This window comes from Abrus precatorius, unplaced genomic scaffold, assembly GCF_003935025.1.
Source record: "Abrus precatorius isolate BTA unplaced genomic scaffold, Abrus_2018 Scaffold10, whole genome shotgun sequence".
NCBI classification, from domain to species: domain Eukaryota; kingdom Viridiplantae; phylum Streptophyta; class Magnoliopsida; order Fabales; family Fabaceae; genus Abrus; species Abrus precatorius.
Genome location: NW_020874292.1, coordinates 5509276 through 5523348, shown reverse-complemented (window position 1 = coordinate 5523348; position 14073 = coordinate 5509276). Strand labels below are relative to the sequence as shown.

The following is a 14073-nucleotide window of genomic DNA, read 5'->3' as shown; positions in this document are numbered from 1 at the left end:
ACAGTAAAAAATTGAATGATTTTAGGTTTTCACTGCACTATCCATGTAAGAGCAAAGTTTGAGACATTAAAAAAGGAAGAAATATCCAATAATGCTACCATAAGAAAATAAAAAATGTGTTCCACGTCCAAGTCCTTGGATTAGATATTAAGCATATTAGGATGCATATATAGGTCAAGGGTAGTCCACTTAACGTGTTAAATATAAAGGCTCGTCTAATTTCGACTATTTTTTGCCAATTGGCTCCTACACTAAAATAGAACTATAAAGTTAATCCGTATTAAAGAATATCAGTTAAGAAATCAGTATAATTTGAAAAATATATATTTGTTTATTAATTATTTAACTAATGTACTTATCATAAACTAATATAAGAAATGAGCTGATCCATTCAAGACTTAATCATTGTGATATGTACTTTCGAGCCTGTGATATGTACTTTCGAGACATTCCACTGGTACAACATTGTAATTTGATTAAAGTAGCGTATTTTAATAATAATAATTATATATAAAAAACTGATTATTGTGATAATTACTGGTATAAAATAAAATTGTGTTTAACTATGTTAAATGAAAAATGATTTTGAAAAATAATTAATTTTGAGTTAAAACTATAAAATGGAATATGAAGTTAGTGTAATAGTTAGTTTTGTTTTTAGAATAATTAGTTATTAAATAAAAGTTAATTAATTTTGTTTGTATAACCTTTAACTACAAGCTCCAGATTTTTGCTTATTTTAAATAAATTGTTTTTTTAATTAATTAAAGATTATAGGTTAATTTTTCAAAATCATTTAAATAAACAGTATTTTCAGTTTTTTTTTACACAATCAACCAAAACATATAATCCAAACACATTAACTAATAAAGTAATTCTAATAAATTAAATAAAAAATAAACACATCTAATAAAGGAATTATAGTAAATAGGTTTTATTAGGATGTTGATATGTGAAAAACTAGAGACCTGTTTAGTTTCTGAAAATATTTTCTTTATTTATTTTATATTTTATTTTCTTAACTTTTATACAGAGAACAGTGAAAATAAAAAATTATCTTGAATACTTGCTGTACAAAATTTTAAAAAGGAAACAAAATAATAATAATAAATCCAAACTTGCTTATATCCTTTGTGAGCCACAGTCCCAGAATCATTTCAAAGAGAATTTTATAAAAGTGCATTAATGAAAGGAAAAATAGTGCATTAGTGCGTAATAAATTGGAATTATGAAGCACATAATAAGGTTGAATCTGAAAGCAGATTAAGATTGAGACCCATCTAAGATACCCACTAGGCAAGAGCGTGCAGCTTCAAAAAATTCAAACCCCAAAAGCGAGTTAAGGATAAGAAATTGGGCAGATACAATTAAACGCATGCTAAGAGAAGAGAGCACTTCTACAACCTCTAATTATGGGGGCAACATTAGCAGCCAAGGCATAAAGACACCCCAATAATTACTCAAACAGAGTCATGAGAAGACCATGAACCTCCAAGTGCTAAGATAAACGTTTCTTTTATAAAAGGTCCCACACCCATGCTTTGCTCCAATCATTTGGGACTTGTATACATTTCCAAATCTTCTTCAACTCTCTTATCAACCTTCCCTAAGTAATGAATGATATAATTCACGCATATAACTTCATCTTAATTTAAACATCCTTTATTTAGATAGAAAACACAGCTTCTATCTTTCTTGCATGCTCGTTAATTATTTTAATTAGTTTATGAATGTATATATAATTTTCTCTAAATAGTACTATATGAAATCTCAGACCGACAGATTTTAAGATATTATTGGAATGTAAGAGCTTTTGATATTTTTTTCCACTGGGTTATCTGTATAGATGGCAATATCTAAAAATGAAAAACATTGATCATGATAAAAAAAGAATCATAATAAAAATGAATGAAGTTGTGATGTATTTTCTTTCTTGTGCATATTATTGAGTGAAAAATCAATAATGCAATTGGTGTGAGATACTTATAGTATAGGGGAAATATTTATGATTGACACGAAAAGGGACAGAATGGTGGCAGTGGGCATTTATATGGGTACGAAAAATGCTATGTGTGTCACATTGAGGTGGCCGAGCGACGTTGATGACGCGGCCAATGACGCAGATCTACGTTAAAAAGCTAACATTACGACGAACCAGACAGCACCCTCGGAAAATCAAATTAATTAAAAAACTCAGCGTAAATACCGAATCCATCTCCATCCACACGCTTTCGCCCCTCCTTCTAATTCTAGAACTACACCCTCAAACCCGGTAAAATCGATATACAGAGCACGTTCTTATTTTACCTTTATTTACTTGCAGCGTGCGTAAACTGTAAAGGGCAAAATAGATGGAAAATTGGAAATTAATATTCTGCTGGAAAAAATATAAAAAATAATTTATGAGGTGAGTTTTACTATTTTAATATTTTTACACAAAAGAGTGAAATTTGAGTGAGAGGGATGCAAGAAGTAGGATACGCACGTAACACGTTACGTAGAGTGACACGTAGGAGCAGCGAGAGAGAGATAGATAGCTAAGCTTATGGAGTGTGTGGGCCTTGTCTCTTGTTTCTCTTTCTTAGAAATTGCCACGTCAGTTATCCAACCACCGTCTCTCTCTCTCTCTCTCTCTATCTATCTAGCTGTTGTTCACTGTGCCTTTTTTCTTTTGTTTTAATTTCTCTTCCTATTTCCTAATCCTCTTTCGTAGCTTCTTCCTCCTCCAAATGAACAAAACCTAGTCTGAACATATCAGCTACTATTATTGTTCATATTCAACAACTCTTTTCTTTCTTTGTTGTGAATTGAGAGTGCTTAGAATGCCCACTTGGTGGGGTAGAAAATCCAGCAAGAGCAAGGACCAGGAGGACCAGCCACATGGCGGCGGCGGCGTTCTTCACTTCAATTTCATCAAGAAGGCAAAGCCTCATCACAGCCCCAAAACTAATAAATGCTTCGACGACGTCGTTAAGACTTCCCCTAGGGTTAGTCGTGATTTTTCTTCCGACGCCGCCGACAAGCCTGGCCTTCCCTTGCCTCGCCCTTCCGTTTCCTCTACTCAGAGCTTTGGCAACGATCAAGCCCTCGCTTTCGGATCTGCTTCCCTTTCTGGTTCTAGCGTCAGCTCCAATGGCTCCTACGATGATCATTCAACTTATCACTCTCAGATTAATGCCCCCAGGTTCGATTCAATTTACCTTTTTTTTTTCTTTTTAATCTTTGGTTTTAACTTTGCTTCTTTCTCAGGTTTGGGAATTTTGTACTTGCAGTGAGCTTAATTTGATTGATTGATTGGTTTTTCGTTTTCCGTGTTTGGAGAGGGTACGTTGTAGGATAATGATTGAAAACATAAAGTGGCTTTTTTACAGCGGTGGCTGAGACTCTGCGATGTCTCGTCTCTCTCTCTCTCTCTACTAGGTGTTGTGTTTTTGGGACCATGATTGCATACTTACTTGATTTACGGGATTCCTTTTTAGTTTTTGTTCAGAATTCGTAACAAGTCTTGCTACTACCTGCCTACCCTTTTTGTAAACATTGATTGTGCACTTTTTCCTTCCTTTTCTTGCTCTTTTACTTTCCTTTCCTTTCCTTTAATTTTAAGGCTTCTCCTCTCTTTTGCCCCTTGTTTGTGTAATTCGGTTCATGCCTAAATGCAATTTTCTTCGGTGTTTGAGCTGGACTTTTTATTCTCACTCTCTTTAGATAGATTAGATTATTGTTTGTCCTGTGAATGACGGTTTTATGGTTTATACTTCGTCGTTTTTGGCGCTTTTTTATAGTATAATTGGAGATTTGGAATTATCCATTCTGGAATTTCTGTTTTAAAAGTCTGAATTTGTAGTTTCAGACTTTCAGTATGGATTTATTTGGGGAAAATGAAGATCTAAATCTCGACGGACAAGTTTGTTAATATTAGGTCTTGTCCCTTTTTTCTGTAGGAAGTTAACTACCTACCATCAACCCCCCTTCCAAAATATCTGCTTCGGGCTTCTTAGTCATTCCAATTGATTTAGGTGAAGTTTATGCAAAAATTATTTGTTACTTTCTTTTTTATATATATTTATTCATAATGAATTCAAGGATAGATGCTTATGCGAAATGGTTTTTACCTTCTAATTATAAATATGGGAGGCTGATAAGTTACAAGCAACGTTCACTTTAGCATGGAGAGTGCAAGGAAAAAGGAACTCAGTGGACATTAACTGTTCAGTTTGTTTATCAGGGTGTTTTAGTGTTCTTAATTCAATCTGCTGTAAAACTAATCGATGCTGTTTCCTTATGCTAGAGTACAAGGTGACATGAAGTTCAATGTGAGGTCTAAAAGCCCAGGTCCTGGGTCAAGGGGCCCCACCAGCCCTACCTCACCTCTTCATCCCAGGTTACATGTTTTGAGTCTTGACTCCCCTACAGGCAAGCAAGAAGATGGAAAGAGTCAATGTCACCCTTTGCCTCTTCCACCAGGTTCTCCTACTAGTCCTTCTTCTCTTTCCAATACAAGAGCAAATGGACTGCCAGAAAACACTATCAGTAACACTTCCAAGTGGAAGAAAGGAAAGCTTCTAGGACGGGGAACATTTGGGCATGTTTACCTGGGATTCAATAGGTATTGGGTTGTTTTTTATTTTCCAGTGAAGCAAAATTACTTTCAATTCTCTTTTGGGTTAGGCTGCAACAACTTTATATCATGTATAATTTTCACTCCCTGAATATTTTAAAGGAAGAATTTGTGGTTTTTGCTGCCTAGCAGTTGTAATGTATAAGCAAATATTTAGGTTACAAAGTAAATATTGCTGTCCAAGTAACCAATAGAAGCACAGCTATGTTTACAGAATGACGTCATCAGCCTTCTTTCAGACTGCATTTTGTACGAACGTCCAAATTATGGGCAAATTACTGAAATTATATATATTCTGTTTCCTGTGTTTGGTCTACCCTCTCTAAAATGCTTGTATTGAAACTTTGATAGTGATAGTGGACATTTGTGTGCAATAAAGGAAGTCAGGGTTATCTGTGATGATCAAACATCCAAAGAGTGCCTCAAACAACTTAATCAGGTAATTCTGTTATCTTTTGAAGATTTATGAATGATGCTTTAAGCCTTCAACAAACACTAGCACTTTTGCAATTCCTCGTTCTGTTGCATCAAAGTTTGTTTTCATGTGTCTGATCACCATTTAATCTATACCATTTCTCCATTTATTTGTAGGAGATCCATTTGCTCAGTCAGCTTTCACATCCCAACATCGTTCAATACTACGGGAGTGACTTGGTATGGCTAAAATATTCCAAGTTCTGAATCCTGTATGCCATACATACATATTATAGTTGTGTGCACCCAGAGAGAGATAGACATATAAAAAAATTATGGGTGAGATCAATTTATAAATGTATGCCATATTTGCAGGGAGAAGAAACCCTTTCTGTTTATTTGGAATATGTCTCTGGTGGTTCTATTCATAAATTACTTCAGGAATATGGGGCCTTCAAGGAGCCTGTTATTCAAAATTATACCAGGCAGATTGTCTCTGGACTTTCCTATCTTCATGGGAGAAATACAGTGCATAGGTAATATGGTCATTCTGTCTCTATTTATAACATGAAAATGATTGCTTATTGACTATCTTAAATTATTGATACGTTTTTATATTCACAGGGATATCAAAGGGGCTAATATACTAGTTGATCCTAATGGTGAAATCAAGCTGGCAGATTTTGGAATGGCTAAACACGTAAGTTTATCGTACAAATATGCTTTAAAAAATGAATTGCTTCTGGGCTCACTTAAAAAGTAAACAATATGTATTGTTTCAAGTAAAATAAATTATGCCATATACATGTTGTAAAATTTATGGGGAGTGGACACCTAAAAACGCTTCTTTTGCCACAGCTTAAATTTGAATTTCCACTCATATTCATATCTGATGCCTAGTGGCAGAGACATGATTTCTCTCTCTCATTTGTGCACACCCGCAGAGAATGAGATCTAGAATGCTTCTGGTTCTCAAACATGCTTTGCGCTTTCTCAACTCTTTGCTATCTTTTATAATTCAAAGCTAAATAGCATAAATAAGCTTATATGATCAGGACCGCATTGAAAATGGACTAGAGTTTTAGAAAAATTGGTAGGGGAATAGCGTTCCAGAATGCATAACTTTTTGGTTGATTTCTGATTTATGATGGGCATCACCTCTAAATTATGTTTGTTTGAACCAGATAAATTCTTCTACCTCAATGCTTTCTTTCAAGGGAAGTCCATACTGGATGGCACCTGAGGTAATTTTTGTTCTCCTTTCTTCTTAGATCTTGTAACTTATTTTGCACAAGCACATCCTTCCCTCACTTTCTCTCTGTCATTCTCTCTGCCACTGTAAGTTGTAATGTATCCTTGTTCGCTTTCTTAGGTTGTGATGAATACAAATGGCTATAATCTTCCTGTTGATATATGGAGCTTAGGATGCACAATTCTTGAAATGGCAACATCGAAGCCTCCTTGGAATCAATATGAAGGGGTGCGATATTGGATAGTTAGAACTAGAATTTATTTGCATGTTTGTTATGAGCCTATTTGAAAAGTACAAGGGACCAAATTTTTTTTTAATGTTTGCATTCAACAGGTAGCAGCAATATTTAAAATTGGTAACAGCAAAGATATGCCTGAAATTCCTAATCATCTCTCAAATGATGCAAAGAATTTCATTAACCTATGCTTACAAAGAGATCCATCGGCCCGCCCAACAGCCCAAAAGTTACTAGATCACCCTTTTATTCGAGATCAATCAGCAACAAAAGCTACAAATGTCAGAATAACGAGGGATGCTTTCCCCTACATGTTTGATGGAAGTCGGACACCGGTACAGTCCTTGATTCGTATTTATTTTCCTTGTTTATTTTTGTTCGGTGTTACAAGCTAGTTCCTACATATTGTGGCATAATCATTACAAAGGGGGTGATTAAAACATGTTGCAATCGTCTTGAAGTTTGGGCAATTTCATCACTTGAGGTTATCCAATAATGGATCGTGGAATAAATGATAAACAACATACTTGATAGTTATGCAGAGGTCCTATAATACTGTATGTCAGGATTTTATCTCATTGTTTAGTCTTTTGTGATGTATGCGTTACATAGTTCAATTTGTAAGTTTAGTTTGGTAAAAGTGAAGTATATCCTATGTAGCTTTATAGAGAATTTATTGCCGCCAGGTAATCCTAGATTGCAACAGTCTTCAAGATTAGATATTGGTTCATTTGAAGCCACATTTCTAATGCGGATATTGCTCGAGTGAACGTTGTGATGTTTAAAGTTGCACAGGTTCTGAAAATCAGTGTCTGTGGTCATTGTTGGGCTGGAGCTAACTTTCTGTTTGCTTGGATTCCTTTGCAGCAGACAGCTTTAGAGCTTCATTCCCATAGAACAAGCATAACTTCACTGGATGGAGATTATGCAACAAAGCCAGCTCCTGTAACTTCACGAGCAGTAAGGAGCCCAAGGTTAGATATCCGACTTTTTGTTATTAATAAATAATGGTTTGGCATCTCTAGGCATATGGTGAATCATTTTCTTGTTATTTGGACTGACTTGGTGTACTATATCTCCCTTCAGAGATAACACAAGAATGATCACATCTTTACCAGTATCTCCCTGTTCAAGTCCATTGAGACAGTATGGGCCAGCACACAAGAGCTGTTTCCTTTCTCCTCCTCATCCAACTTACACAATGATGGGACAAAATACACTCCCATCATATCCAGTAAGATCAAATGCTACATTCACTCTTGATCCTTGGCATGAAGCATCTTTATACAAAGTCCACACACCCGGTGGATCCCCAAGAACAAGACTCATTTGAGTTGCAGACTGTAAATACCCCTAAAATCTTTCTTGGTTTCCCCAGCATGCTTTGTGGCCTGTGGTTGAACTTCACTCTGAAGGTACAAACTCTTGAGGATTCTGGTCGGTTATTTGTGCAAGAGAAAGGTACAAGTGAGGGGCAGGCAATTGTTGGACTGGGGAGACCTTGCTGCTTGTAACAATTTATTGATTACTGTAAATGCAAGGTGTTTACCGTGTTTGTAGTAATTTATGCTGTATATTGTTAGCTCATGGCTAAGTAAAGAGAGTAATTTTTCATACATACTCTTTTTCATTTTAAATTATATTTTTTTAGTTGAGAATGACGCGTGTATGGTTTGGTTCCAAATCATCACGACAAGAGTTTAATTGTTTAAACCCTGGGCTAGAAAAAGCCAGCGTGTACTGAATGTCCAAAATATTTGGAAGCAATTTTATATTATGTTATTTCATGTAGTGAGTTTAATAATTTATATTTAATTCGGCTGCTATATATTATTGCGTATTTTGTGTGGACTTGATGTGAAGAGTTTCGTAAAGTTCATTCAAAATAACTTGGGTATCCTTATATTTGCAAAAGAAATAGTCGTGAAAACTAACTTTTAGATTAGTCTATGATATTGTGAGTAGTCAGTGTCAGCGGTGTGCAGGATTTGCACCACTGAAGGCTTATTTATTTTTTTAATGTTTTTTAAAAATAAATTTTTTAAATAATATTTTTTAAAACCATATTTTGTCTCTGAGGTCTTTTTTGTCAGTAATTATTTTGTCTACTGTCTTGATAAAAAATTTTTAAATATTATTTTATCTTCAGTAGAAATAAAACTATCAGATTACATTATGTGTCATCATTTAATGAGTTTCGTTTGCTATAGAGATATAATTCATGATACAGTGTCAGGATTAATTTACGAAACTAGTTAAAAAATAAAAAATTATAATATTCAAGAATAAAAAATTATATAATTTATAATTAACTTAATTAATAACTATAAATATATTAAAAATATATATTGAGATTGCACTGATATTAAAAAAAAAGACTTGCTAATAAAATTATAAATTAAAATAATTGTCATTTTAAAGTGAGTCACATTTTTTTTTTCTTTTTTCAAACTAGTTTTGTAAGTTAGGTGTGATAAATTTTTTTTTAATAATTATATAATAAATATGTATTTTTTTATAGATATTAAAACTAAAGTTAACAAAATCTTAACACTATATACTTTTAATATATTTTTAATTATTAATTAATTTAATTAAAAATTATGTAAATTTTAATAATTTATTTTTAAATTAAATATTATGATTTTTTAATACATTTTAATTAAATATTATATTTTTTTATTTTTTAATTAAATATGTTTTGTTGAGACATTAGACAAAATAGCTACTAACGTAGCAAAAAAAAATCTGAGACAAAAAATATGTTTTTAAAAAATACTATTTTAAAAATTTATTTTTTAAAAAACATTAAAATAATAAATTAGCCCTATTGATATAACTATAAACATATTTAATTTAAGAAAAAAAATATATAAAAAATTATAAAAAATAAATATTTATTATATAAATATTAAGATTTTGTCATATTTCAACTAATTTATGAAAATAGTTTGAAAAAAAAATGTGACTCATGATAATTCTTTTTAAATTTATAATTTTATTAATAAATCTTCTCTTTAGTGTCATACAGTATACACAATATAGTATACACAGTGTAATCTTAATATATTTTTAATATATTTGTAGTTGTTAATTAAGTTAATTAAAATTATATAATTTTTTTATTCTTAGATATTATAATTTTCTATTTTTAATAAAATTTAATTAAATATTAGAATATAAATTTTTTTAACTAATTTCATAAATTGATTCAAACATGATCTGATAGTTTCAGTTGAAGACGAAATATTATTTAAAAAATAAAAAATAAATTTCATCAAGTAGACAAAACAGTTACTAACTTGACAAAAAAGACTCTGACAGAAAATTTGTTTTTAAAAAATATTATTTTAAAAATTTATTTTTTAAAAAACATTAAAAAAATAAATACCTCCAACCGAAACCTGCAAAACTGAAGAACGAACGGTGTTTGGTGGATGGGTTGGTGTGGGTCAACCCGATGCTCATTTGAGTACGGGTGACAATTTTTCTAACACAGAAAATTTAACTCGACTGAAAATAATGGTCCTTAAAAAAAAAATAAAAAAAAAATCCTAATTCTATTTTGTTTTTCATTCTAATTTTTTTCCTGTGCCACTTCCTTTTCTAAAACTTTCGCTAATGATATTCATCTTTGGTCAGTTTGTATGATCGATGCTTAGGCTTGTACAGGTTGCTTCTCGTTTTCGTTAGTGATTTAATGGTTTTCTTTGATCATCTTCTTCTTTCAATTTTGATTTTTCTCAAAATTTGCATCTCTCTTTTGTGATTGCATGTGTTTGTGTTTTTTCTATTTTCTCTTACCTTTTTTTTTTCTCTTGCACCATTATGATTGTTGTTGGATTAGGATTTATGAGTTTCATCTTTGAGGTAGTCTTTGATGATGCTTCATCTTTTATAGATAGTGTTTCATCTTTGAGACCTACCTTAATCTACTTATTTCAACTTGAGAGACTATTCAGATGGAAGTGGCTTAGATTGGTAGGGGGATTTTGCTCCATTAATGAGTTTTAAGATCCAAACTCACCTAAATTCGATTGTTGTCCAGCTCTACTGAGCATCAAATTTTAAAATGAGTCAATAAATTTTTGGCTTTGTGAAGCATTGAACACTTAAGTTAGTGTTAACCTTTGTTAAAGTGACACTTGAAATGACTATATGGTCAAAATAATGATGTTTCACCCAGTAGTAGTAGTATGATATTTTATTAGTTTTATCTCTTTCTTTCGTTGCTTGAGGGGTTGTGCTGATTGTGGCGAAGAAGGAGATGGTTAGTCGTGTCTATCACCACTATCGACCCCAAGATCCTTCTAAGGCTATAATTGTGTCTACATTTTAGTTATTGTAAACTAATTTTATTTAGAACTATGAAAATTTTGTTATAAATTTTGAATATGTAATTATATACTTATTAAAATGATAAAAAAGTATTTTTAATCTGGTCAAAATTTGATGTTGCAAGCAAGAATGCTCTAGCCTATCTCATTTGGAGTTTTTTTTATTTGGATAACTAAAAATTAATATTATATAAAAACATTTTTATTTTTGATTTTTTAAAAGTACATGTTTTTCAAAGATATACTTAAAAAACTATCATTTATCTACATTAGATAGCTTTGTACGTGATTGAGTATTTGGTGGAGTCAATTTGAGCAAATTCTAATTTTAGTATCTAAATTGAAAAAGTTGAGTAAATTAGTTTTTGAAATTTTTAAATAAACATGTTACTTCTCAATTTTGTCAAATTTTTATCACTTTAATTTAGAGTAAAATATCAATTTGATCTCTAAAATTGTATTGTTATCGTCAATAAAATTGTAAAAGTCTTAATTTAATCTTCAAAATTTAAACTTTTGTTTTATGTTAGTAGCTCTTGTTAGTTTGCTTTGACTACTGCTTATGTTAAAGTGTGGATAATGCTGATGTGGTACTGAGATGATAAATTATAATTTTTTTTATTTTTACTTTTAATTTCATTACAATTTGGTTCTTGAATCCTATTATTCATCTTTAACCTTCATCATAGATATTTATCTTCTCTTCTCCACTGTTTCTTCTTCCTTTTCATCGAACTCTCAATTTCATTCCAATCTCAAAACTCAAATCGAATCCTCAATCCCAAACCAAATCGTAAACCCTAACTCCAATCATATTACCAATATTGTTTGCATTTAAAGCACTACATTTTTTTTAGGAAAAGGTTAATAGGATTGAGGCTATTTTTATAATGGTTTACAATAAAATCAGTCTGTATACACAACTAAATGAACTTAACACTCTGAAACATAGAAAAAATTATAGGGAGAAAAATCACTAAAATTACTTAATTTTTTAAATATTGTTGATTACATTGGTTTAGCTTAACATTTTTAACCCATGTGTAATCTTGCATTCACTACTTTCTTAAACATATTGAATTCAACACTATGAAACCAATAATAATCACAATAAACATTACAACAATGATTTTTTTTATAGATTTCTAATTTCAGCCTCTAAATAGTTAATTTTTCATGTCAAATTAATCTTTCACTTCTGAACGTCACTTATGATACCGTATTTGTAACTTCACACTTTTAGACATACCCACTACTCCATCATCACTCTACCAAAAATAGTTATAATGGTTTCCTTCCTGCAATTGAAAAAAATAAAATAAATAAGTACTAGCTTGAAGTTACCAAGATTCTTAAAACACAAAAACACAAAAAAATATAAATACCAACAACCACAAACACCCATCAAAATAAATTACTTACCTCATATTTAGCACAACCATATAATGATTTACCATGATTCTCGAGTTTTAGAGATTTTAAGTATTGGCTCCATTATGGCTTCCTTGTGAATTTGAAGACATTGCACAATCTTTGGATTGAATTTTTTACTTATGATCAATCTCTTCAGTGTACTTTTGGTGAAGAAGAAGAATATTAAGTTGAATAATAGAGTAAAAGAAGAATGTTAGAGGAAAAATAAAGAAAAAGAAATTGAAACCAAAAGAACTAAAATTGAAATATAATTTTAAGTTGGATGGACTAATTTCAAAAAATTATATGTAACGGCTATTTTAGGGGACTAAAGTGATTTTTTTTAATAAAAAATTTAAAGAAATAAATTGAGATTTTTACAATTTTATGAATAAAATTAATATAATAGTGTAATTTTGGGGATTAAATTGATACTTTACCCCTTTAGTTTGTACTTGAAATGTTAAAACAATATCATTTCTTTTTCCTCTAACCTAAATCGATGTTGTTCTTTTCTCTGCTCATCCATGACATTTTTAGCCGCTTCCATCATCGTAATCATTAGCGTCCACTTCCACCTCTAAATCCCTCTTTGCCTCCTTGTTCCATTGCTTTTAACATTCCCTCCTCTCTCCATTAACATTCACTAGCTCATCGTTCATCACTTTCTTCCCTCACAAGAATCCTTATCTTCTCCCCTACTCTCTATTGTTGTCACCTCACCAAACTTGTCTTTTCCCCCAAGCCCTGATGCAGACCGACCGGTTCAATTCAAAAAACCCAACCTAAGATACCTTAACTGAACTGAAATTAGCTAGGTCAAAGGGAGAGGCAAGGATTTAAGCATTTCATTGCTTTCAATAAAAGAGGAAGAATCAGTCTTACCTTGTTTATTGGAAACTGATTTCCCTCTATGTCTTATTTCCTTATTTGTAGGATCACTAGGTGTTCAATTATTTCCTTTGATGTATTTATAGACTTAAACGTCTGATGAATAAAATAAGCATTTTTCTTCTGCAAAGTAACCATTGTTACCTTTAAGCTCTGACTGGGATCATCAATTGGTATCAGAGCTTGCAACTATCACTTTACTCATCATTGACTCGGACCACCTCGTGGTGGTATCAAGATGGGAACTAACAAAGACAAGATTGAATCACTTGATGCTGGACTTGGAACTGTGTATGATGAGCTCACCCAGCTAAAAACTACATTGACAGAGAGAAATTTCATCTCCTAGACACATCTCTGAACCGGTTCACGGAGTCCTTATTCGGTGCTCACATCGGCTCCAACTCAGATCGCAGGAAATAGCCAGAAGGGAGCCAAAATTAGAACTTTGCCAATCAGCCCGACCATCCAAAACTGATGTTCTAATCCAAGACAGCCAAGCTGGAGTTTCTGCACTTCACCGGAGGTGACCCAACGTCGTGGTTAAGTAAAGCCAAGCAGTTTTTCGAATACTAAGATACACCAAAACACAAACGTGTGCATTACGCCTTATATCATCTTGATGACGATGCCAATGAGTGGTGGTACGCTATGAAAAAGGCTTATGATGAAGATGTGACGTTGATCATATGGGAGGGGTTTGAAGAGGAACTGTGGGCACGCCTTGGTCCCACCGAATGCGAAGACTTTGACGAAGCCCTGTCCAAGATCAACCAAAATGGTAGTTTAAGGGATAATCAACGAGAATTCAAAAGGCTTCAGAACAAGGTTGGCCTAACCTATATTTAGGATAATCTATAATTACACTATCTAGAAATGTCTATAGTCTAGAAATATCCTTTCTCTAGAAATA

At 32.2% G+C, this 14073-nt stretch overlaps 1 protein-coding gene across 4 annotated transcripts; it reads left to right on the top strand.

Moving 5' to 3' along the window:
• The first annotated feature begins 2673 nt into the window (after positions 1-2673).
• LOC113863686 (mitogen-activated protein kinase kinase kinase 3-like) lies at positions 2674-8156 on the top strand. 4 transcript variants are annotated; one of them, XM_027497372.1, is made up of 12 exons: positions 2764-3184; positions 3942-4016; positions 4289-4606; positions 4970-5057; positions 5210-5272; positions 5408-5568; positions 5657-5732; positions 6217-6276; positions 6405-6512; positions 6618-6854; positions 7387-7493; positions 7606-8110. In XM_027497372.1, the coding sequence occupies exons 3-12, from the start codon at positions 4302-4304 to the stop codon at positions 7850-7852; spliced, it is 1452 nt and encodes a 483-aa protein (XP_027353173.1). In that variant the 5' UTR covers positions 2764-3184; positions 3942-4016; positions 4289-4301; the 3' UTR covers positions 7853-8110. The 4 variants fall into 4 exon arrangements, with proteins under 4 accessions (XP_027353146.1, XP_027353154.1, XP_027353173.1 ...); XM_027497345.1 differs by lacking the exon at positions 3942-4016 and having other exon boundaries at positions 2674-3184; positions 7606-8156; XM_027497353.1 differs by lacking the exon at positions 3942-4016 and having other exon boundaries at positions 2693-3184; positions 7390-7493.
• The last annotated feature ends 5917 nt before the right edge of the window (positions 8157-14073 follow it).

Bases quoted from the DNA above. Each gene is read 5' to 3' on its own strand.
- LOC113863686 (XM_027497345.1), top strand. From the start codon at position 2,823: ATGCCCACTTGGTGGGGTAGAAAATCCAGCAAGAGCAAGGACCAGGAG. The intron at 5,058-5,209 runs GTAATTCTGTTA...ATTTATTTGTAG, and splicing joins GCCTCAAACAACTTAATCAG to GAGATCCATTTGCTCAGTCA. The intron at 6,277-6,404 runs GTAATTTTTGTT...TCGCTTTCTTAG, and splicing joins CATACTGGATGGCACCTGAG to GTTGTGATGAATACAAATGG.